Here is a 23,401-nt window from a genome sequence, read left to right as displayed (position 1 = left end):
CTGATCTTTGTTTAAAAGAAAATTACAGTTAAATTACTCTGCTATTTCCTTGATACCCTGTGAACTCAGCTAAGGGAACACTTCCTCCAATGATGCTGATCAGTATTAATCCATGTCTGTAGCATCCATGTTTTTTCATTACTATATCACAATACTAAGCTACTCAATATCTGGAGGGCTTTTAACTATCTCTCTCAATATTTAGAGAATCCCAATGAAGCACTACCCTTTATATATCTATCTCCCCTCTAGACAAGCCTATCTTTTGTTTCACTCATCTTCTTTGATAACTTTTATATAATCTCTTACATAATTGCTTATTTGTACTGTCTTACAGCCTGCTCAGGCCTGTCATGTGCCCACTTTTAAATTTTTTCTTGAATTTATTATATTGTATCAAGTATAAAGTAAAATCCCTGTGTGTTTTTTTCAAGATAAATTATTAAGTGCCTCTTGGCTAAACCAAGATTGACTCTTAGGCTAAGGGTAAAGCAGGAAAGCATCAGAAATTATTCTCAGATCTCAGAAAAGACAGAAAAAACTTTTCACTACAATATAAATCCTTCCTTTCTTAAAGCTTCTGTAAATAGTTTTCTTTATTCTTATAATTTATGGAGTGTTAGTATGGGAGTCAGGAAGATCTGATAGTAGGTGTGTGAGGTAAGATTTGAATTCAGGTTTTCCTGACTCCCAGACCAGCACTCTATCATCTATATGTGATTGTGCTGACTCTCTTCTTTCTGTTTAATTGGGGGTTCAGCTCACAGTAGTATTACAGCAGATATTATTAGAAATAGCTGCACAGAATATATGTATTGATACATTAGCTCAATAGTCAAATATATGCAGAAAACAATTAACTAGGATGCTAAATTAGGATATCTGATCTTTAATTGAAGGAAAGACTAGGGACCTCCCAAGTTGGGGGAAAGGAGGAATAGACAAGTGCAATTCGTTGAAATCAGAAAAAGAGTTGTGCCATTCTCTAATAGTGATTGTATTCAATCAGAGGTAGATGGAAACAATAACTGATTGACCAGTATGGGGCTAGTTTTCAGATAACATAAATAAGTTGTTTGATATGTATAATATGAGAACTTCTTGAATCAATTTCTGAATCTAAGTTTCTGGTCTGTATAATCTAGAGCTTTAGTTAAGGGCCTCTAAGCACCAAGAAGAGGTGGCCCAACTTCCCAGGCACACAGGACTAGGTTCAAACAATGCAATAAGTTTTTCTCACAGTTCCAACAATTGAATAAATTTCTCACTAGGAAGAAATTGGACTAGACCCATAATTGAATAGAAAAGGAATGGAGCTACATCCAGAATTGAATCACAAGATGGAGTCAGTGTAATTCATTCAGTTCACACAGAGCTACCCCACAAAAATATGCATTACACTTGTATTATTAACATTTTATCTATCCCTTTTTTCAGTCAGCCAATCAATAAAAATTTATTAAGAAGCTCTTATGAGCCAGGCACTATGCTAAGTCATGGGGACACAAAAAGAGGTAAAAAAAATTAGTCTCTGCTCTCAAAGATTTCATAATCTAATTGAGAGGACAACAAGCAAACAAATATGTACAAGCAAGCAATATACAGAATTAATAAATAAATAAATAATAGAGGAAAGATACTAGAATTAATGACTATCCCCAAAAATATAGGCTTCCCAGATTAATAGAAGAGGAAGTAAATTGCGTAAATAGTCCCATTTCAAAAAAAGAAATAGAACAAGCTATTAATCAACTCCCTAAGAAAAAATCCCCAGGACCAGATGGATTTATGTGAATTCTACCAAACATTTAAAGAACAATTGGCCCCAATGCTATATAAACTACTTGAAAAAGTAGGGAATGAAGGAGTCCTACCAAATTCCTTTTATGACACAGATATGGTACTGATACCTAAACCAGGTAAATTGAAAACAGAAAAAGAAAATTATAGACCAATCTCCCTAATGAATATTGATACTAAATATTAGCAAAAAGACTACAGAAAATCATCCCCAGGATAATACACCATGATCAAGTAGGATTTATACCAGGAATGCAGGGCTAGTTCAATATTAGGAAAACTATTAGTATAATTGACCATATTAATAACCAAATTAACAAAAACCATTAACAAAAAAAATTGATCATCTCAATAGATGCAGAAAAAGCATTTGATAAAATGCAACATCCATTCCTATTAAAAAAACACTTGAGAGAATAGGGATAAATGGACTTTTCTTTAAAATAATCAGTAGCATCCATTTAAAACCATCAGTAAGCATCATATATAATGGGGACAAACTGCAACCATTCCCAATAAGATCAGGAGTGAAACAAGGTGGCCCATTATCACAATTAACCTTCAATATTGTATTAGAAATGCTAGCTTTGGCAATAAGAGTTGAGAAAGAGATTAAAGAAATTAGAGTAGGCAATGAGGAAACCAAATTATCACTCTTTGCTGATGATATGATGGTATACTTAAAGAACCCCAGATATTCTACTAAAAAGTTATTAGAAATAATCCACAACTTTAGCAAAGTTGCAGGATACAAAATAAACCCACATAAGTCATCGGTATTCTTATATATCACTAACAAAATCCAACAGTCAGCGTTACAAAGAGAAATTCCATTTAAAGTAACTACCGATAGTATAAAATACTTAGGAATCTATCTGCCAAGGGAAAATCAGAAACTTTATGAGTAAAACTACAAAACACTTTCCACACAAATTAAGTCTGATCTAACCAATTGGAAAAATATTAAATGCTCTTGGATAGGGCAAGCAAATATAATAAAGATGACAATACTACCTAAACTAATCTATTTGTTTAGCACTATACCAATCAGACTCCCCAAAAAACTATTTTAATGACCTAGAAAAAATAACAACAAAGTTCATATGGAAAAACAAAAGGTCAAGAATTTCAATGGAATTAATGGAAAAAAATCAAATTAAGGTGGCCTAGTTGTAACAGATCTAAAATTATATTATAAAGCAGCAGTTACCAAAACCATTTGGTATTGGCTAAGAAATAGATTAGTTGATCAGTAGAATAGGTTAGGTTCAAAGAACAAAACAGTTAATAACCTTAATATTCTAGTGTTTGACAAACCCAAAGACCCCAGCTTTTGGGATAAGAACTCACTGTTTGACAAAAATTGCTGGGAAAATTGGAAACTAATGTGGCAGAAACTAGGCATCGACCCACACTTAACACCATACACCAAGATAAGGTCAAAATTGGTTCATGATCTAGGCATAAAGAATGAGATTATAAATAAATTAGAAGAATATAGGATAGTTTACCTCTCAGACCTGTGGAAGAGAAAGAAATTTATGACCAAAGAAGAATTAGAGATCATTATTGAGCACAAAATAGAAAATTTTGATTATATCAAATAGAAAAGTTTTTGTACAAACAAAACTAATGCAGACAAGATTAGACTGGAAGCAATAAACTGGGAAAACATTTTTATAGTCAAAAGTTCTGATAAAGGCATCATTTCCAAAATATATAGAGGATTGACTCTAATTTATAAGAAAGCAAGCCATTCCCCAATTGATAAATGGTCAAAGGATATGAACAGACAATTCTCAGACAAAGAAATTGAAACTATTTCTAGCCATATGAAAAGATACTCCAAGTCATTATTAATCAGAGAAATGCAAATTAAGACAACTCTGAGATACCAGTACACACCTGTCAGATTGGCTAGGGAATGACAAAGAAAGATAATGCTGAATGTTGGAGGGGATGTGGGAAAACTGGCACACTGATATATTGTTGGTGGAATTGTGAATACATCCAGCCATTCTGGGGAGCCATTTGGAACTATGCTCAAAAAGTTATCAAATTGTGCATACCCTTTGATCCAGCAGTGTTACTGATGGGCTTATATCCCAAAGAGGTTTTAAAGAAGAGAAAGGGACCTGTATGTGCAAGAATGTTTGTGGCAGCCCTCTTTGTAGTGGCCAGAAACTGGAAACTGAGTGGATGCCCATCAATTAGAGAATAGTTGAATAAATTGTGGTATATAAATATTATGGAATATTATTGTTCTGTAAGAAATGCCCAGCAAGATGATTTCAGAAAGGCCTGGAGTGACTTACATGAACTGATGCTAAGTGAAATGAGCAGGATCAGGAGATCATTATATACTTCAACAACAATATTATATGAGGATCAATTCTGATGGACATGGCCCTATTCAATACGAGATGAACTAAATCAGTTCCAATAGAGCAGAAATTAATTGAACCAGCTACACCCAGCAAAAGAACTCTGGGAGATGACTATGAATCACTATATAGAATTCCCAATCCCTCTCTTTTAGTCCACTTGCATTTTTGATTTCCTTCACAGGCTAATTGTGCACTATTTCAAAGTCCATTTTTTTTGTACAGGAAAATAACTGTTTGGACATGTGTACTTATATTGTACTTAACTTATACTTTAACATATATAACATGTATTGGTCAACCTGCCATCTGGGGGAGAGAGTGGGGGGAAGGAGGGGAAAAGTTGGAACAAAAGGTTTTGCAATTGTCAATGCTAAAAAATGTATCTTGTAAATAAAAAGTTATAATAAAAAAGAAAGGCATCCTATGGAAGATGAGATTTTATTTGTGACTTTAAAAGTTAGGGAAGTTAGTAGAGAAAGATGATGAGGGGGAGTTGAGCATTCTAGGCCTGAAGGGCAACCTGAACAGATGCCTAAAACTGAGAGATGATGTATCTGATTCATAGTAAAGTAAAGAAATCATTGACAATAATTCTAGATTATGTGGAAGGAAGTAAGGCATAATAAGATTGTAAGGTTAGGAAGGAACCAGATCATGAAAGACTTTGAAATCCAATTTGATCCTGAAGACAATAGGTAGTCTTTGATGATTACTGGGTGGAGGGGTGCCATGATAGAACCTCTGCTTTAAGAAAATTACTTCAGAGGCTGATTTGAATGGATTGGATTGGAGCAAGACTTGAGGAAGGAAGATCCACCAGCAGTCTATTGCCTTAATTCAAGTACAAGGTGAGAAGGGTCTGCATCTGAGAGGTGCCAATGATAAAAGAGAGAGGGGAATATATTCAAGAGATGTTGCAAAGGTGAAATTGATAGGCCTTGGCAACTAATTAGATATGGGGAATGAAAGATAGTGAGGATTTGTGATTTCAGTCATGAGGATCTAGGAAGGTTGTATTGCCTTCTACAGTAATAGGGAAGATATTTATAATAGGTGAGGTTTTAAAGGAAAGAGAAAGAATTCCATTTCAGTCATTAGAGTTTAAAATATCTACTGTATATCCAGTATAAGATATCTGAAAGACAAAAATAGAGTGTGATTAAAGGTCAGCATAGACTTGAGACAGAATAAGTAGATTTAAGAATCATTAGCATAGAAAAGGTGATTTCCAGTGAAGTAATATAGAAGTAGGAGAGAAGAATGCCCAAGATAGAACTTTGTGGGATCTTTATGGTGAGAGGAAGTGATCTTGATGATAATCTACTACAGAAAACTGAGAAATAGCAGTCTTTTAAGTAGGAAGATCAGAAAGGAATAACATATCAAAAAATCTAGAAAGAAGCAACTTTCAAGAAGAAGGTGATCAACAGCATCCCAGACTATAGATAGATCAAGGAGAACAAAGATGAACAAAGACAACCACAAAGAGGGAAGAAAACAAAGGGAAGTCTCTATTGAGCTCATAGTTTTCAAGTTTAGCTACAAAGGACAGAAGAGAAATAGTATAGTTAACTGGGATGGAAAAATCAAGTGAGGATTATCTAAGGATGGGAAGGAAGGGACATGGACATGTTGGTAATCAATTGTGGAAAGATCTAATAGATAGTGAGAAAATAAAAATAACCAAGACACAAGACAGAGAGAAGAAATCTTTTGGAAAAAACAAAATGGGATGGGATTGCTTGTAAAGGTAAAGGGGTTAACTTTGGTAAGAAGTGACCACTTTGATGAGGTTTGGTACAAGACAGGGAGTTGTGGGAACCTCCTTCTAGTTAGCACAGGTCCTTTGTAAATGAATTTATGAACCCGAAAAGTTAAACTGGCAAAAGAAGTTTATTATTAGAACTGAGAAGTCAGCTTTGCAGGCTGACTTCCTTAGTGGCAGGGTCCCGACAGAAAAGTAAAGATCTAGCAGAGAAATCTCAACAAAGAGGTAAACAGGATCATGTTAGGGAAAGAAGTGAGAGAGATAAAGAGGAAGTAATGCTGAAAAAAGAATGTCTTTTCAGTGGGTAGAGGGTTGCAACTATGCCAAGAAGGGAGAAAGGTTCCTGCTTTTGGCTGCATGAAAAGAATTGAGCTGAAGGAAGCTTGTTATATGGGTAGCACTTGGTGGAGGCTGGGAGCAGTTTGAGTTGGAATCAGAATAGAGAATCTTCAAATTGAATGAGTACCCCTAGACAAATCTCCAACTCAATAGAGTTGGAAAGAAATCTCCATCTCCAGATCAGGCTAAGTAGGATCCTACCCAGATAAGAGAATGAAACCATTTAATCTTGATTCCCTGGGGTGGGTCTCTCAGGGTAAAGCTTCTCTGAGGGAGTTCCCCAAGCTTTTCCCCCGAAGTCCAAGAGGGAGAGGGAGGGAGAGAGAGTTTCAGGGCTCCTCTTGTCAACTTTGTATGACATGGGGTGAAGGAGGATATAGTGGAAGGCAACTTATAAGTGATAGAAGATAAGAAAGCAGGAATAAAAGGTGTACGTGGTGAATGTCCTCATTTTTTTCTGTAAAATATAAGACAAAGTTCTCTGCTAAAAAGATGGAAGCAGAAGGAGCCATGAGATGTTTGAGTTTGATTGTTGTTGTTTGTCCTTTGTTCTGAAGGAGGATCAATGACATCAGGAAAGTGATGTCTTGACTTGCATGTGAACTGAATTTAAGTGAGGCAGAACTGTGCAAAGTCATCAGCCCCACTCTCAAAGTATAGTGGCAAGATATAGGTCAGGAAGACTGGCTATGGTCCAGGATGCAGTGGAAAACCTGGGCCTTTTAAAGCTAACTTCTTTTCAAGATCTCAAACTGTCTGAGGCAACACAGATTTATTAGTTAAGGCTAGGTAAGAATTGTAAAATATGGTCTACTTTGCCCTCACAAAAGAATCAAGGATTTGTATAAGTAGGGATGAAAAGGTTTAGAACAACCTTTGTGGAAAGGGGGATATTGAGTTGGTAAAGGGATTTAGAGTAGTATTGTCTCAAAGCAGTAAAGGCTTAGTTAAAGATAATGCTAGCCTGACTTTCTCCACTTTTCATTCAGCACCAGATGTGTAGAAGTAAAAGTAACAAATGGTTGGAATGAGAATGGTGCAAGGCTGAAGCCTGGTAGGGAACAATCAACAATAATAAGGGGTTTAGGAACTCAAGAGAGAAGGAGAGTATAAAAATTAACTGCTTCACCAAGGTCTCAAGTCAATCAAAAAGGAGAGAATGAATGGTGCAGGGTAATGACCTCGGCAAGAATTGATCCAGGGATTGAAGGTCACAGTATATATGTATATATACATATATATATATATATATATATATATATATATATATATATATATATATATACACATATATATATACACATATATATGGACATACATACATATATTGTACTTAACTTATACTTTAACATATTTAACATGTATTGGTCAACCTGCCATCTGGGGGAGAGAGTGGGGGGAGAGAGAGAGAAAATCTGTAAAGGGAAGTCAAGAAGAGGAGCTGAAATTATCTATCATGATCAGAGAAGTCAATTTCAGAATTTATGAACATGGAGGTAGTGCATTTGTCTATAATAACAAAATCAAAGATATAATCATCCTTATGTGTGCTTGAGATGGAAAGGAATAAGTCACAGGAAGTAAGGATGTTGAGAAACTGAATTGATTAGGATGTTTGAAAAAATTAATATGTATTTTGAAGTCTCTAAATATGAGGACAGAAGTTGGAGAGGAGAGAAAAATTATGAGCTAAGTACCAAATTCATTTAGAAAGGAAAAGGAGAGACCTGGAAACCTGGAAACAACTGCCACCAGAATTTTGATTGGATGATACATATGAATTACATGAACTTTAAAGGAGGAGATGTTACTAAGTGATGGAGACAGGAAAGAACCTGAAAGTGGCAAGGAGAGTTCCAACTCTCTCACTACCCCCCCCCTTTTAAATCAATGCACCTAAGGCAATATGTGAAGGTGTAGCCAGTATTGGAAAGAATGATGGAGAGAGTGCTGTCATCTGGGGGATCCTGGTTTCAGCAAAAGTTAAAAGACAGGAGTTACAGAAGAAAAAAAAACTAAGATGAAGATGTGTTTGTGGTCTTTGGAACAGGCATTATAGAGGGCATAGTTGAAAGGATGGGTGTCCTTTGGTTGGAACTTTGAGGTAAAATGGTTGAGGGGAATGGGTTTGGATAGTAATTTATGAGTGTTCATTGTCACTGGGACGTGTGTGGTATGACCAGGTGTGAGAATATTCATCATTTAGTGGAAAGTGCCAGTCTTCTTCCCAAAGGAGAACGGACACAAATAGAGCAGATGGAAGGCAGCTGGTAAAATGGAAAGCTCTTTTTCACTACTTCTTTTCCCTCTGAAAGTGAGAGATTAGACCAGAAATTGTATAGCAAGAAATGGAAGTCCAACTCCCCAATAACTATTCTTTTTCCCTAATGGGCTGACAGAGGAGGAAATAAAATGTCTGAAGTTAGAAAAAAGGTTGTTCCTCTTTGCACCAGAAGTTCTCCAAATCCCAGATGGAAGATGAGGAGAGCACCAAGAGTGAGAAATTGTCTTGTGTTGTCCTACATAGTTGTTCCACTGGACTAGCAATCTTCCCTCCTGAACAAAGTGCAGCATTGAGTGGAAGACTTTAGACCAAAGGAAGTTTTCCTTCCTCTTCTTACATGAGGCTGTAGATCATATGGGTACAAAAGAGAAAAAAAAAGACTTTGCTTCAGGCCAAGCTACTTTGGGATAGGTATAAGGATCCCATTCTCCTTGAGGCCTTCCTCTAGGAGATACACTTAGCAGAAGTTGAAGCAGAAGTTTAGTCAGACAAAAGTCTGGCTCCTCTTCTCAATGAGGCTATAGATCAGGTCAAAACAATCAGCAAAACAATAAAAACAAGTCCTGATTTATTTCATTAACCAATTTCTGAGGTGCAAAATGCTTACTCTAAAAATTTAACTATCAGCTTTCATGGGTCAGTTCATACTGGCTTCAGCATACCCTATATCATTATCTATCTTTATATCTATTACTGCAGCATACCCCTGTCAACATCTATATCTATATATCTATATCTATCTTTTGAGTACAGACTCTCACAGAATAAAACTAGGTTAACTTTTTTTAATGGATGATTCCTTGGTGAAGTTTATAGCCAAACTAACAGTTTCTATATAAGCACTGTTCTAATACTTTAGAGTAGTTATTTGGTTTATTTCTATATTTAGTATGACGTATTTTTTGTATTTTCCATGTTTCTAGTCCTATTACTAGACAATGAATTACAAAATAAACTTTAGTATTCCTTACCTTTGGTTATAATAAAAATATTTTATATGCATGAGCTCAACTGAACAGATTGTTTTACTGACAAACTATTGAGGTTCATTCCTGCAGTTTGTTTGGTATTTCCTAATATTGATATCTTTTCTAATCCAAAAGGCAAAAGATGAGCTAAGAAGCACCAAGTATTAATATGAACACAAGTGAATGTGTTATTGGAGAAAGGGAAGACAAATGGAGAGAAGAAAAATATAACTTTTTTCCCAGAGCAATTGAGGAGAAATTAGTGTGTATGCTGTCATTCAATGGAATTCAAATTACATGTAAAATTCTATTTGAAATTATTTAAAAGAACATAACAGTCAAACATGGTGGAACACATCTATGATCCCAGCTTCTGAGGGAGAATAAGACAAGTGGATTTCTTGGGCTTCGTGGTGCTGAGATGCAAAGAGCTAAGCTGATGGGGTATCCACATAAATTTGAATTAATATGGCATACCCCACAGCCAACAGGTAGCCTAAGTATGGTCAAAGCAATTCAGGCCAGAAACTGATCAAGTAAAACTTATGCACTTTAATGGATCAGGCTCATGAATAGCTCTGTCTGGACAGATGGAAGTGAAAGAGATAAGGAAGAAAGCAAAGGGAGGAAAGGTGGGAGGGAGGGAGGGAAAAGGAAGGAAGAGAGAAAAGAGACAAGGGGGGAGGGAAACAAAAAACATAGCAAATCTTTTATTTTCAAAAAGTATTCATATCACAATTTGGAATTTTTGTGTAGGAGAGCTTTCTAAATCAAAGTGCATCTGTATGGTTGCCTGCTTTTATTATAATGTATTTTCCTTAAATTTGGATGAAGCACACTTGCTTTATTTATGTATCTAAGTAGCTTTTCTATTCTCATCTCCTACCACATATACTGTCCTTTCTCCAATTTCCTTGGGGTGGGAAAAGCTTTATTTTTCTACTGTCCATTTGTCCTTCCTTTTTCCAATAGCACATTCACTTATATTCACATTAATATTTAGTATTTGTCAGCTTGTCAGCAGGTCTGGAGTACCCACACACACACACACACACACACACACACACACACACCACTTTCTCTCCCCTCCTATGAGTCACTACAATCTCAGTTAGATTCACAATAAAGAGTTCAGAACCTGTCGCCCACACCTTACTGTAAGCTAAAGAAACCAGCAGACAGCTCTCTTCTCTTATAAATGTCAAGTGCTCAGTATGTCTCAATTTTTGGCTGGGAAGAAAGACAAGCCTGGAAGATCGAGTCCTTGGACCCTAAACAACACTCTTGAGTACTTTGAGTCCATATCTGTTCTATGCCACAAGAGGGCTTATGATTGGTAGGTTTACTCTTATCTCAATAATCACCAACCTGTTACATAATTCATTCTGATTGGTTAGGGTGGCCACAAGCTAATGCAATCAGGATATGTCTCAAGGAGGGGCAAGAAGCCCCAGGTAAGTGGTACACTTGCCATAGCTTTAGCTTGTCATGACACTCTTTTCGGAGAGATTCCAAAAATGTAGCTTTTTTCCTCAGCAATTAAGCTACAAATACTTTCCCTTGAAACAGATTCAGTAAGCAAAGAAAAGGTAAATCAGGTTATAAAAAATCTTCAATAGATCTGGCCTTTGACATGGAATAGGAAGTGCCTCAACAATTCAAGGAAAAGAGGGCAGAGTTAGTTATACAGTGGAGAAAGCACTGGATTTGCTGTCAAATGACATAGTTTTGAGTTCTGCCTCTGTGGGTGATTTTATAGAATAACAAGCTTTTCTCCAGTCTTAGCTCTCTGGCACCTCCTTGAAGTTACTTAGGTCTTTTCAGTTATGGTCAAAGAGATGGCTAAATGGTCATTAGGAAATGATTTGCAGTAGAACTCTGACCAAGCAAGGGAAAAGGAAAGAAAAGGGCAGGATGCAGAAAAGGAACATGTGCTTTATGCCTCGTTTTTGAAAATAACTAGCAATTATAATTACTCACCTTGTTTTACAGCTCAGAAAGAAAGTGGCATTGCACAAAGCCATACCAACATCCGTCGTGATTAGAAAGTGCTCCACACCTTGGAGAAGAGTGGAGACATAAGAATAATTTCAAATGCAAATTAAATTGAGGGGGTAGCAGAGAGAATATATAAAAGACAGTAAAACAAAACCTTTCCATTTTCCCAAATTAGCAGTCTGATGTGTTCAAAAAAGCACTTCAGCTTAGATCTCATACTTAAAGGTTGCATTTCATCATAATATAAAATAGGCAAATCCATCATTTTTCTTTTCTCAGTGTTCTTGGATCGTATTTGAAGGGAAAATTAGAAACTGTTCATTTTGGCTGGCAGGCTCCGGTGTAGTGCACAGCTCTGTTCCATGCACTGCAGCATGATTGAAGGGGGTCCATAACTGCTGGTGAGTACCTTCTAACTTTAAGACTCCTTTCTTGTCTCTTTTTCTTGTGTCTTTTTTTTTAGGGGGAAATCATTTAGATCTCTATTGCATTTTGTTTTTCAAATGATTGGGAACCATCGAGTAGCTTTTTAAAGCTCTTGTGCAGTGACTGATCTGCAGAGGGAAAGAAAATCCTATGGCTGTATGAGATGCTTATGGCTAATCTGTGTATTAATGATAACAGGAAAATATTTAATGTACTTGAGCTAAAATAGTCTATTGAAAGATAAGAACAGGTGGTCACTGAACCATTTCTTGATGGGATTTCCATGATGTTTGTTGTGAAATCATTCCACATTCTTTGGGTTGTAATTGCAAGTCATACAAGGGACTTAAAGCAATAAAAGTAAATTATTAGATACAATAAAATCCTTTCGTTAACCATAATGACACTTCTTAGCCCTAGCTTGCAAAGGGACTAGAAGAAAAAATAGATTTATTTGATGACTGGCCACAGATTTTATTTTATTCTTCTGGACAAAGTTTTAAATAGCAAAAAGATGATTTCTCCTGGTAACCTTAGTTATACAGAGGCAAATGTTAGCATCACTTTCTGTTGCTAAGGTAACATTCTGGCCATTTTTTTTCTGACAAGGGAAATCCAGTTGGAGAGATGACATGCATTATTCATAATAATTCCAATTGTACATTGAAAATTATTTGCTTACACTGGGAATATTTAGTGAGATCAAAGAACCCTGGCTTGGAACTCCTCTAGCTGTCTCTACTGGTTATTCTGGAGTTGCTTCTTGGTCTTGGGCAGTATAGAGAAGCTGCTTTAGGGGTAGGTAATGAAGCAAAAGTTGAAGAGTAGGGGCATTTTCAAAGTTCTTTCTCACCAGAATTGGTTTTCTAAATTAAAATTCCCCTGTTCCTGGTGGGAAAAGCAATTGGATGCTATTTCTAAGTGTGATCTTAATGACTGCAACTTATTGATTCCTATAAAAAGGGTATTATTAAAATTGGGATTCTTCAGTTGTGCAAACAGCAAAGAAATAACTAAGAATGCTTAAAAGGAAAAACTAACAGGCTGATTGTTTCTTAATGAAGTTTATTAGCTGGTGACAGACTAGCTTTCAATAACAGGTAGCTTAAGTGTGGTTTCTACAATAGAAAACTGATTGTTTCTAATGAGCAAATTCCAAATGGTTTTTTTAAAGGCAGAATGCTGTTTGATACACTTCAATGACTAATCTTAATGTTGAAGAGAATGTCAGGAAGGGATGACAAGCCCAACACTCCTGTTAGGAATATGTCCCAATATGTGTCATAAAGGCAATGTTGCCTTTGAGAGGACTCTCTTACTCACAGGCAAGGCACATTGGCTGCTTCTAGGGAACACTCAGCCTGCCTGCTTATTTCACTGAGACTCAGTGATAAGAACAATTCGCATTCTTTTAATGTTGCTGACTATCAAACAATCTTTTGAAAAACTCAGTAGTTGGTGAATTTCTAGTCTGTGGACAGGTATTGCATAGCAAGGAAGAACTGGTCAAGTGTCTCTGTTCCTTTGGCTCAGTCTTTGTTAATGTTGTTATCAGATTATATTATATTTATTTGGTTGTTGATTAAATCTTTAAATTCCTAATAGAAAAATTAAGTTAAGGTGCATGCTTTGGAAATGGGAATTTGGGGATAGAAGATGAAATGCCTTAATGATTACCTGTTTTGTTCCAGAGAGTGGTGATTGTTGCTTTGTTTTTTGTTTTTTTTTTTCTTAATGTGCTTGACTTTGTAAATATGTTTTTTCTTTCCTCTAGGAACTGAGCTGAATTTTTCTCCTTGAAACTAAAGAAACAGCACATTTATATTATCAAGGATGGATTACCCAAAGATGGATTACTTTCTGGATGTTGAATCTGCTCACAGACTGTTCTACAGTCAAGGAGCTCAAGGTAATCATAGGGGAGAAAGGCAAGAAAATCCTGACATGTTTGCCTAGTATCAATGGTGGTTAACAAGATGGTTAAAGCTCTACCACTTTAAGGTATATTTCAGAAATCTGAAAATGGGTACTAATTAAATATTGCCAACATTTATCCCATTAATGTCCAGAGCCACTGGGGTGATAGGGAAGGAAGAAAGCTCTGACTCATACAGTCTCTCAGAAAATGGTGCTTTTCTGTTAAGATCTCAAATAGGAGATTCCTTCCCTTCAAGACATATTATTGATATTATTAATCACAGGCTCCTTTATCATAGGCAATTAGGAGGCTTTAGTAATGAGTGCTAACTAGATCTGGAAAGAGGTGTCATTTTCATCACATTGACCTAGAGAATAAGAAACTTTGATTGTAAAGGAGCCACTAGGAACCAAAAAAATTGAGCTCATATTTTTTACCTTTATTTTTCTTGGATACGTTAAGTCATTCTTCTTTAGTGAATTAATAATGCATTCCAGGTAACTAATAAAGAATGCAGCTCTTGATAACAGAACAAGTAAATATATACAGGGGAAGGAGCAGTATCTCAGCAGTCAGAGGTCCTGAATTCAAGTCCTTCCTCTGACACTGATTATCTATATGACCTTCAATTTATTATGTATGCGATCTCTCAAGGACTTGGTTTCCTCAGTTGTTAAAAAAAAGAGTTGAACTATAAAGCCTCTGAGGTCATTTCCAGATCTAGATCAATGATACTATCCTCTGGGAATCTGCTTGCCAATATTTTAAATGGAAACAATAATTATAGTCCCCAAATAGAACATGGAAACAATGTCCATCTCAGAAGAAATCAGGGCATTTTTATCTAAACTCCTGAACGACAGGAGTCTCAAATACTCTACCTTTCAGAGAACACCAACAAGGCTCTGCCAAATGTTTAGATGTCTAAAATGTTGGTTAGAGAAAAGGGAGAAAGGAATTTTCATCCATAGTTTATAGGTGTGAATAAAGGTAATGTCTCTTTTCTGGGCTCCAGATCAGAGTTGCTTTTATAACTTTGTTATATCTGAACTAAAGGATTATTTAGTTCAAGCTTTAGTAAAAGATTATTTAGGCTATTTAAGCCTCCCTTTCATAATTTGTCAAATGATGGAGTTGGACTCAGCAGCTTTTCAGTCCCTTCTACCTCTGGATTTGGAGAATTCTAAATTATGGCAGGCAGAAATCAATTGCCTTCTAGCCCCTGAAAATTTAGCTAAACACAGAGGGATTTTTTAGAGGATTATCCACAGCATATCCTAAAGCCAGGAATGCTGAGTTGGAAATCTACCTCAAATATTGTGTGGTCTTGATGAGTCACTTCTTCTTTGAGGATGTTATATTCCACATTTATAAAATAAAAGGGATTAACCAAATGGGACCTAAGGTCCCTTCCCAGTTACATTTATGTATTTATAATCCTAAACATTGTGTTATCACAATTTGTTGTTGTTATTGTTTGATGGTTTTCAGTCTTATCTGACTCTTTGTGACCCCACTTGGGATTTTTTGCCATGAAATAGTGGAGTGGTTTGCCATTTCCTTCTCCAACTCATTATAGAGATGAGGAAACTGAAGCAAACATACTTGAATGCCCAGGATTACACAATTAGTAAATGAGGCTGGATTTGAACTCTTGAAAATGAGTCTTTCTTATTCCAAGACCAATGCTTTACCCACTGTGCAACCTACCTGCCCAGGTTGCATAGGGAAGGACTTCCAATCATTAATCATGTTCTACCATTGCCTCTCATTCCTGCCAATATTTCTTGAATCTTAAGTGTTTGAGAGTCCCCCCCCCCCACTTCCTTTTAATGGCTTTTCTCAATTGTGGGAAACATTGGGAAAGAGGATTCCCAAAATCTTTAATTAATCTAATTGTTCCCTGTATGTGTTTTCTGTCTTTTTATCACATAATGTTAATTATGCAACTTTCCTCTTTTTGTATTGTATAGCACTATCTTCTTTACACCCTATCCTCAGCCAAATAAGTTCTAGTAAAGTAAATATGAATTTAAGTTTGTGCTGGGAGTAAAGGGAGGTAATGTTAGGATTAGCCTTTCCCCTCATCCTCCCATCAACTTTATCTCTGTACCGGTCTCTCTTGAGGCTGAGAAAAAAGATAAAAAGGGAAGTAACACTTAAAAATGCACCCCTCTGCACATTGTTCCATCAAATTCAATCCAACTGAATGAGAGAGCGCCACTGTGCTATGCAGCAGCAGGAAATAGAAAAATGCTGTTGCTAGAGGGGCACTGATCAGCAGTCCCTTTTTAATGATCACCTTTTCCAACCTAATCTTGTCCTGGCAAATATAGTGTTTAGCAATTTGCTGGCCCTAAGAAGGCTAGGTGAGACTCTCTGAAGAAATATCTGGGAAAGGTGAACATAAAGGTTGAGTTGGGGATAAGATATGCTGATCATCAATGACCGTGCTTTGTTCATCCAAGCCAGAAATAATAATAGAAGATAAGCAAATAGCATTTTTAAATTTGCCAAGAACTCTCTATGTATTATCTTGTTTTTGGTCAATGACAATCCAGTGAAGAGAGTATTAAAGGCGTTATTAAAAACTTGCCTTTTTTTTTTTTTAACAAATGAAGAAACTGAGACTCAAAAGCATAGGGGCTTACCTATGCTTATATAGCTTACCTAGGACTTGCTGTATGATTCCAATTCCACAATACAATCATTCTCTATCATTCAATTTTAAGGCTTTTAAAGCATTTTACAAATAGTATCTCATCCTCAAAACAGCCTTGTGAGAAAAGTATCCTTTTACAGCTGAGGAAACTGAGATAAAATGACTTGTCCAGGGTCATAAAGCTAGTATGTGCCTGAGATTAGATTTGAACTCGAAGACCAGTCTTCTCTATACATACATACACAATTACATGTATGTGTATGAAATAAGATGGTTATTTTATGGCATTAAAGTTAATGATTAGCATGAGTTGACTCTGACTACAATAAGAATTTTAAAACTGAGGTTGCTTAAAAGATGCAATTAGACAGATGAGTGACTGGGAAATCAGCTGATTAAGTCCAGCTGAAAGATAGTCTGAGTGTTTCATTTATATCTGTGAAATATCAAGAGACTCTCTGTATGTTAAGTGACATGTGGGCAAGTCAACAGCAATAGGCAGTCTTCAAGCTTTAATTCAGTGTTATTATGTGCCAGGCACTCTGCTATATTCAAAGATATAAATACAATGCAAAAAAAGTCCCTGACCTCAAGAAACTTTAATTCTAATGGGAAAGATAACACATTAAAGGGAAACTGAAAATTTGGAGAACTGGGAAGCAAGAAGAGGTACCCAGAATGAGGACCTGATAGAGACAACCAGAGGAATGTCTTGTGGTGGGAAATAGGAACCTTCTTTAATGAAGCATCCAGGAGGACCACTGCATCCTCTAATTGGAGTAAGAGGTCCCAGGAACAGAGAATACTTCATTGGTTCAAGAGATGCAATGAATCAAAGGTGTGTCTCAGATGTCATATTCACTGTTGGAGGTAGTACCTATGAAAATACAGGTCACTGAAATATCTAAGTACATTTAAAATGAATTAGGAATTTGTTTGTTGGGGGGTGTAATTTTACCTTTTTTTGTTATTCTGTAGTCCATTTAATTTGTATGTGACTATATTGTTTACCATCTGGTTTCTTTGATGAGGGCCTTCAAACTATTTTTAAAATTAAATTTTTAGCCTTTCTTGCATGATTCACAAGAAGTCATTAGCCCACTCCTCTCCCTCCCCCAAATACATTATTCTCTCTGCATCCTGTCCTCCTACTTGGTCTGTTTTAGATTTCTAATTGTCCACACCAATCTTTTTAACCCCATCTTTAAGAGAATGGAATGTTCAGTATGATGGGGAGAAGAGGAGGAGGGAGATGATGACAAATAATGGCTAGACTGGCCAATCAGTCAATAACACACAGGGCTATGCCAGGGCTCACTGCTGTGCCAATAGAATGCTTTGGGCCTTGCCCATTATTGTTGGATTAAAGCTCTGGTGCCTTGCAATTTACCCAAACAAAACCTTTTATGGCATACTGACTTTTTGGCCCCAGCAAGAATCTGTTTTGCTATTTCCAACGATTCAGGATTCATAAGTAGAGAAATAAAAATGAGAGAAGAGAAAATGACAGAGAAAGGCAATAAAATACTTCCAATCAATTAATAAACACCTACTCTCTCATAATGCATCCAAGAAATAGTGGATTAAAATTTCACCCACACAGCAATCATCAACCATAACCCAATTAGCATAAACAATTCACAGGTGCTCAGGAGAGAATTCCCACTCATCATTTGTGCAAACAAATCTGCTTTCTGGAAAAAAAATCTCAGTGCCACCCTCTGTGTGAGAGTTGTCAGGGCCATGTGTGGAGGAAACTAGCACCTAAAGGGCAGCTTACTCTTTTCAAGATTTTCTGAATAGACGGTTTAAAACACATCATCATCAAGCTTATATATTCTCTTGTCCTATTTTTTCCCTTTTGGGGAGTTTTCAAATGCTCTTGGATTTATTATCTCATAATTGTAGATGTTTCTTCCATCAGTGCAGAGTATCCCATTCACTTCTTTCCTTTCTGTCTAGTTCTTATCTATGTTCTCCTGGAATTTTGCCACTGATGCTAGGCAGTCCTATCATACATATCTCCTTTATCAACTCACTAACATGACTCTTGAAAACCTTTTAATCCCTTTGCAAACTTCCTATGGGTCACCCTTCCCCACTCTCTCAGATAAAAACTTTGTTTCATATTTTACAAAAAATAAAATTGAAGTCATTGACCATGAGCTCCCTCCTTCCCCCTCTTTCTCCTTTTCTACCACTCAAGTGCCTTCTAACCAATATCTTCTTAAATCTTTTTTCTCACAGTAAGAAGTGGCCTGACTTCTTAATAAAGCTAATCCCTCTAATTGTTCAGGTGCTCCCATTCTATCTTGTTTCATTCAACAGATTAGTCCCTGTGTCATTCTCTCTTTCTCTCATTTTTAAATTTTTTCTATTAGTTCACTCTCTACTGGCTAAAATCAGACCCAAGTCTCTCTCTTCTCAGAATACTTTCACTTGATCCTTCCACCCCTATATTTCTCCTGCCCTTTGTAACTAAACTCCTAGAAAAATTTATCTACCATAGGTACTTCCTATCTTCTCTCTTCCCATTCTCTAACTCACTAATAACCTGCTGCAGATCTTGTTCCACCAAAACTGTTCTTTTCAAAATTATCAATAATCTTCTACTTACCAAATACAGTAGCTGTTTCTCAATTCTCATTTTCCATGACCTCTTTGAAGTCTTTAACACTTTCTTCTTTCTTGATACTCTCTTTTCTCCAGTTTTTTAAGACACAAGTCTTTCCTGCTTCTTCTCCCATCATGGGACTGCTCCTTCTTTTTGCTTTCCTAGATTTCTTCCAAATCACAGCTTCTAATCATAGCTCTTTCCTGAGCCTTTCTCACCTACTCCCAAAGATCTAGTAATTATTTTTATGCTCATTTTCCTCTTTCTTTCCTTTTAGAAGCAATTGGTAGTTAAATGACTTGGCCATGAGAACACGGTTAGTAAATATCTGAGATCAGATTTGAACTCAGGTTCTCCTGACTCCAAGGCTGGTGGTCTATCCACTGTGCTACCTAGCTGTCTTTAAGCTAAAATGATGGTCTCTAATCTCATAGCTCCAGTTGCCTCTCAGACATCTTGAATTGATTGTCCAATATGTCCACAATGGAACTCATTATCTTTCTCTGTAATCCCTGTACCTTCTTCTCTGTTAGTGGAGCGGGCAATATCATCCTCTTAGCTTCTCAAGTTCAAAGTGTAGAAGTCATCCTCCCCTTTTTACTCTTTCTAACCCTCCTCTACCATCCCCCACCATATCCAATATGTTGCTAAAATCTGTTGGTTTTACAATTTCACTTTTGCAATATCTTTTGAATATTCTACTTTCTGTTCTCTGACACTATTTCCACCATCTTAATTCAGACCTTCATCACTTTATGTCCTGATTTTGCCATAGCATGCTGGTGGTCTCCAATCCATCATCCATTTAGTCACTATTATGATTTTCCTAAAGCATAGGTCTGTATGTCTATTCAGTAAATTGCAGTGAGTACTTACTATTCCCAGGATCAAAGATAAAAAGCAGTGTTTGCCATTCAAAACATTTTGCAATGTAACCACCTCTTACCTTTCCAATTTTCTTATACCTTACTCTCTGCATATACCTTTGATCCATTGACATTGGCCTCCTGGCTGTTGGAGACTCACCTCCAGGTATTTTCTCTGACTGTTTCCCATCCATAGAATGCTTTCCCTCCTTTGCTCTACCTACTGACTTCCTGAATTCCTGTTAAATCCCAACAAAAAAAAACATTTTTTTCAACAGAAACCTTTCCCAAACTCTCTTAATTCTAGAGCTTTCCCTCTGCTAATTATTTCCCATTCATCCTGCATATAACTTACGCTGTATATATTTCAATATATTGTAAATATTTGTATGTTTCTCCTTCCATCACATTGTTAACTCCTTGAGGGCACAGATTATTTTTTGTTTTTTTAAGTATTTGTAGCATCTATTGCCTGGCACATAGAGGTACTTAATAAATATTGATTGATTGATTTTTTTTCACTTTCTCCTGTTGTTGGAAGAGTATTAATGGAAAATTTAGTAAATCCAGTTTATCCTTTAGTTTCACCTCATGATCATACCAGTATCCTCTTTTCTTTTAAACTATTCATTCCTGTGACAGCATCCTTTATTTTTTTTTTGTTGATTTCTATATTCTTGAGTTATTACATATTGCAGCCTGTATATACTCACCATGTGCCTCTCCATGCTCTTTTTTGTCATTTTTAATTTTTCAGAGATTACAACATTCTATAATTCTCAGTCATCCAATGACACAGGCAGAATATTAGTATAAAATGATAAAAATAATTTATGTGAAAAGTCTGAGGATATTAAAGAAACTTTACAATTTGCTAAAGGGAATTTAATCTGCTTTCCCTTTCCTATTAAATTCTTGGTTCATTTACACTGTTTGTCCAAAATTCTCTATTCTAGAGAATAGGATCTATCATATTTTATCACTTTGAGGTTCTGTGAGTGTGGAATTCTCTATGTTTGATCAGTTGTTTTAGTCATGTCTGACTCCATGATCTAATTTGGGGTTTTCTTGGCAAAGACACTGCAGTGTTTATCATTTCCTTTTTCAGTGCATTTTTAGCAATAAGGAAATTGAGATAAACAAAATTAAGTGACTTGACAGGGTCACACAGCTAATAAATGACTGAGACTGGATTTGTTCTATTCACTATGCTACCTAGCTGCCCTATGTGGTATACCTAGACAAAATATTTAGAGGTATTCCTTCTATTCCACAGAAATCATAACTCTTTTATGCTTTTGAGTTTCTGTGTCCCCCCCCCAAAAAAAAACACTTTTTAGCAACTTTATTGTTATAAGTCTCTTGGACTTAGCTAAACTGGTCTTCTAGTGACAGTTTTCTCGGAGCCGATACCTGAAGCCTTTAAGGCTTTGCTTGAAGCCTACTGACAGAACCTTCAAGAACTCAGGAACTCGTCCCAACTGTCATGCAGGATAAGAAAAGGACTTCAGTGAAAAATATAAATCTTGTCCTTAGCTACTTTGAGTGGTGGAGATTTGGGTGGTTAGATGAGATTTTTTAAACTTAAAAATAGCTATTTTTAGTATTTTTTAAAAAATTTTGAGTTTTGAATCCTCTCTCCAGCCCCCCCATCCATTGAGAAGAAAAATAACAGGATATCAACTATACATGCAAAATTATGATAAAAATATTTTCATAATAGCCATGTTGCAAAAAAAGAGAAATAAAGAAAATAGAAAAATTATATTTTAGTATGCACAATTCATTAGTTCTCTCTCTACAGGTGGGTAATATTTTTTTCATACAATTCCTTTGTTTAAATTGATTAAATTGACCAAAGTAGCTAAGTATTTTATAGATGATCATCATTACAATTTTACTGTTATTGTATATAATGATCTCCCAGCTTTGCTCATTTCACTATGTGTTCATATAAATCTCCCCCAGTTTCTCTGTAACCATACTATTCCACATCCCCTTTAACATTTGTCATTTTCTTTTTTTATCATGTTTTCAACCTGATAGATGTAAAATAATACTACAGAATTGTTTTAATTTATAATCACTAGTGATTTGGAACATTTTTCAGACTATTATAATGCTTTTAGTTTCTTTTTCTGAAAACTGTTCATATCTTTGGACTATTTATTAACTAGGTAATGGCTCTTTTTTTAAGTTTAACTAAGTTCCCTGTAGATTTGATAAGTGAGGCCCTTATCAAAGAAACTTGCTATATAAAATTTGACATTATTTCCCTCTTTGAACCAATTCCAATGAAAATGAGGTTCAAGTGTTGTCCATCCATTTCTCTTCCACTGTAAAAACTCTCCCTTGCATACCTCTTTTATATAAGATAATTTTCCTCCTTCTTCCTTGTTCCAGTCCATCCCTACTTCTTAACCTTTCATTCTTTTGAGATTTTTTTTGAGTTGTTTAACAAAATCAACTCATACCCATTCCCTCTGTCAATGTAAATTTCTGTCTTAATAATGACAAGGTTCTTAGGAGTTATATTTATCATTTTCCTATATAAGAATTTAAATAGTTAAAGCTTATTAAGTCCCTTATGATTTCTCTTTCATGTTTATTTATTTGTGCTTCTCTTGAGTAATATTTTAATATCAGATTTTCTTTTCAGCTTTGATCTTTTCATCAGGAATGCCTGCAAGTACTCTATTTTGTTAAACTTTCATTTTCCCCCTGAAGGATTAAATTCAGATTTTCCTGGATAGTTTTTTTTGGTAGTAATCTTACTACCAAATATCTGGAATATCACTCCAAGCCCTCAATCCTTTCCATGAAAATTTTGTGATCCTTATTGTGCTTCCATGTAATTTGAATTGTTTCTTTCTGGCTGCTTGAAATATTTTCTCCTTTACCTGGAGCTCTGGAATTTTGCTATAATATTCCTGGAAGTTTTCACTTTGGGATTTCTTTCAGACATGATTAGTGGGATCTTTCAATTTCTGTTTTACCCTCTGGATGTAAGATATTGGGACAATTTTCATTTGAAATTTCTTCAAATATCTTTTCTATGTTCTTTTTTTTTTTTGATCATGGATTTCAGATAGCCCAATAATTCTTAATTTGTCTCCTACTCAATCTATTTTCCATGTCAGTTGTTTTTCCAATGAGATATTTCACATTTTATTCTATTGTTTCATTCTTTTGATTTCCTTTTATTGCTTCTTGATATTCCTGTAGTTATTAGCTTCTAATTGTCCAATTTTAATTTTTAAGAAATAGTTTTATTCAATGAGTTCTTGTACTTCTTTTTCCATTTGGTCAATTTTACTTTTAAAGAGCTTTTTTCTTCAATATGCCTCTTTTATCCTTAACTTAATTCTATT

General features: G+C 35.7%; 1 protein-coding gene across 4 annotated transcripts in view; it reads left to right on the top strand.

Annotated features, from left to right (window-relative positions):
• Nucleotides 1–11,070: 11,070 nt before the first annotated feature.
• PHACTR1 (phosphatase and actin regulator 1) overlaps nt 11,071–23,401 on the top strand; it is a 635,610-nt gene continuing 623,279 nt past the window's right edge. The window contains exons 1-3 of one of the 4 annotated variants that reach the window (XM_051970672.1): nt 11,071–11,135; nt 11,824–11,945; nt 13,745–13,879. In XM_051970672.1, coding sequence (XP_051826632.1) covers nt 13,804–13,879 — 76 coding nt within the window. In that variant the 5' untranslated portion in view covers nt 11,071–11,135; nt 11,824–11,945; nt 13,745–13,803. Of the gene's footprint in view, nt 11,136–11,357; nt 11,946–13,348; nt 13,452–13,744; nt 13,880–23,401 lie in introns of those variants that run through there. The other 3 variants (XM_051970675.1, XM_051970671.1, XM_051970673.1) reach the window with 3 other exon arrangements.

Source organism: Antechinus flavipes, chromosome 1 (genome assembly GCF_016432865.1).
Source record: "Antechinus flavipes isolate AdamAnt ecotype Samford, QLD, Australia chromosome 1, AdamAnt_v2, whole genome shotgun sequence".
Lineage (NCBI taxonomy): Eukaryota > Metazoa > Chordata > Mammalia > Dasyuromorphia > Dasyuridae > Antechinus > Antechinus flavipes.
This window is presented reverse-complemented; position numbering and strand designations above follow the sequence as displayed.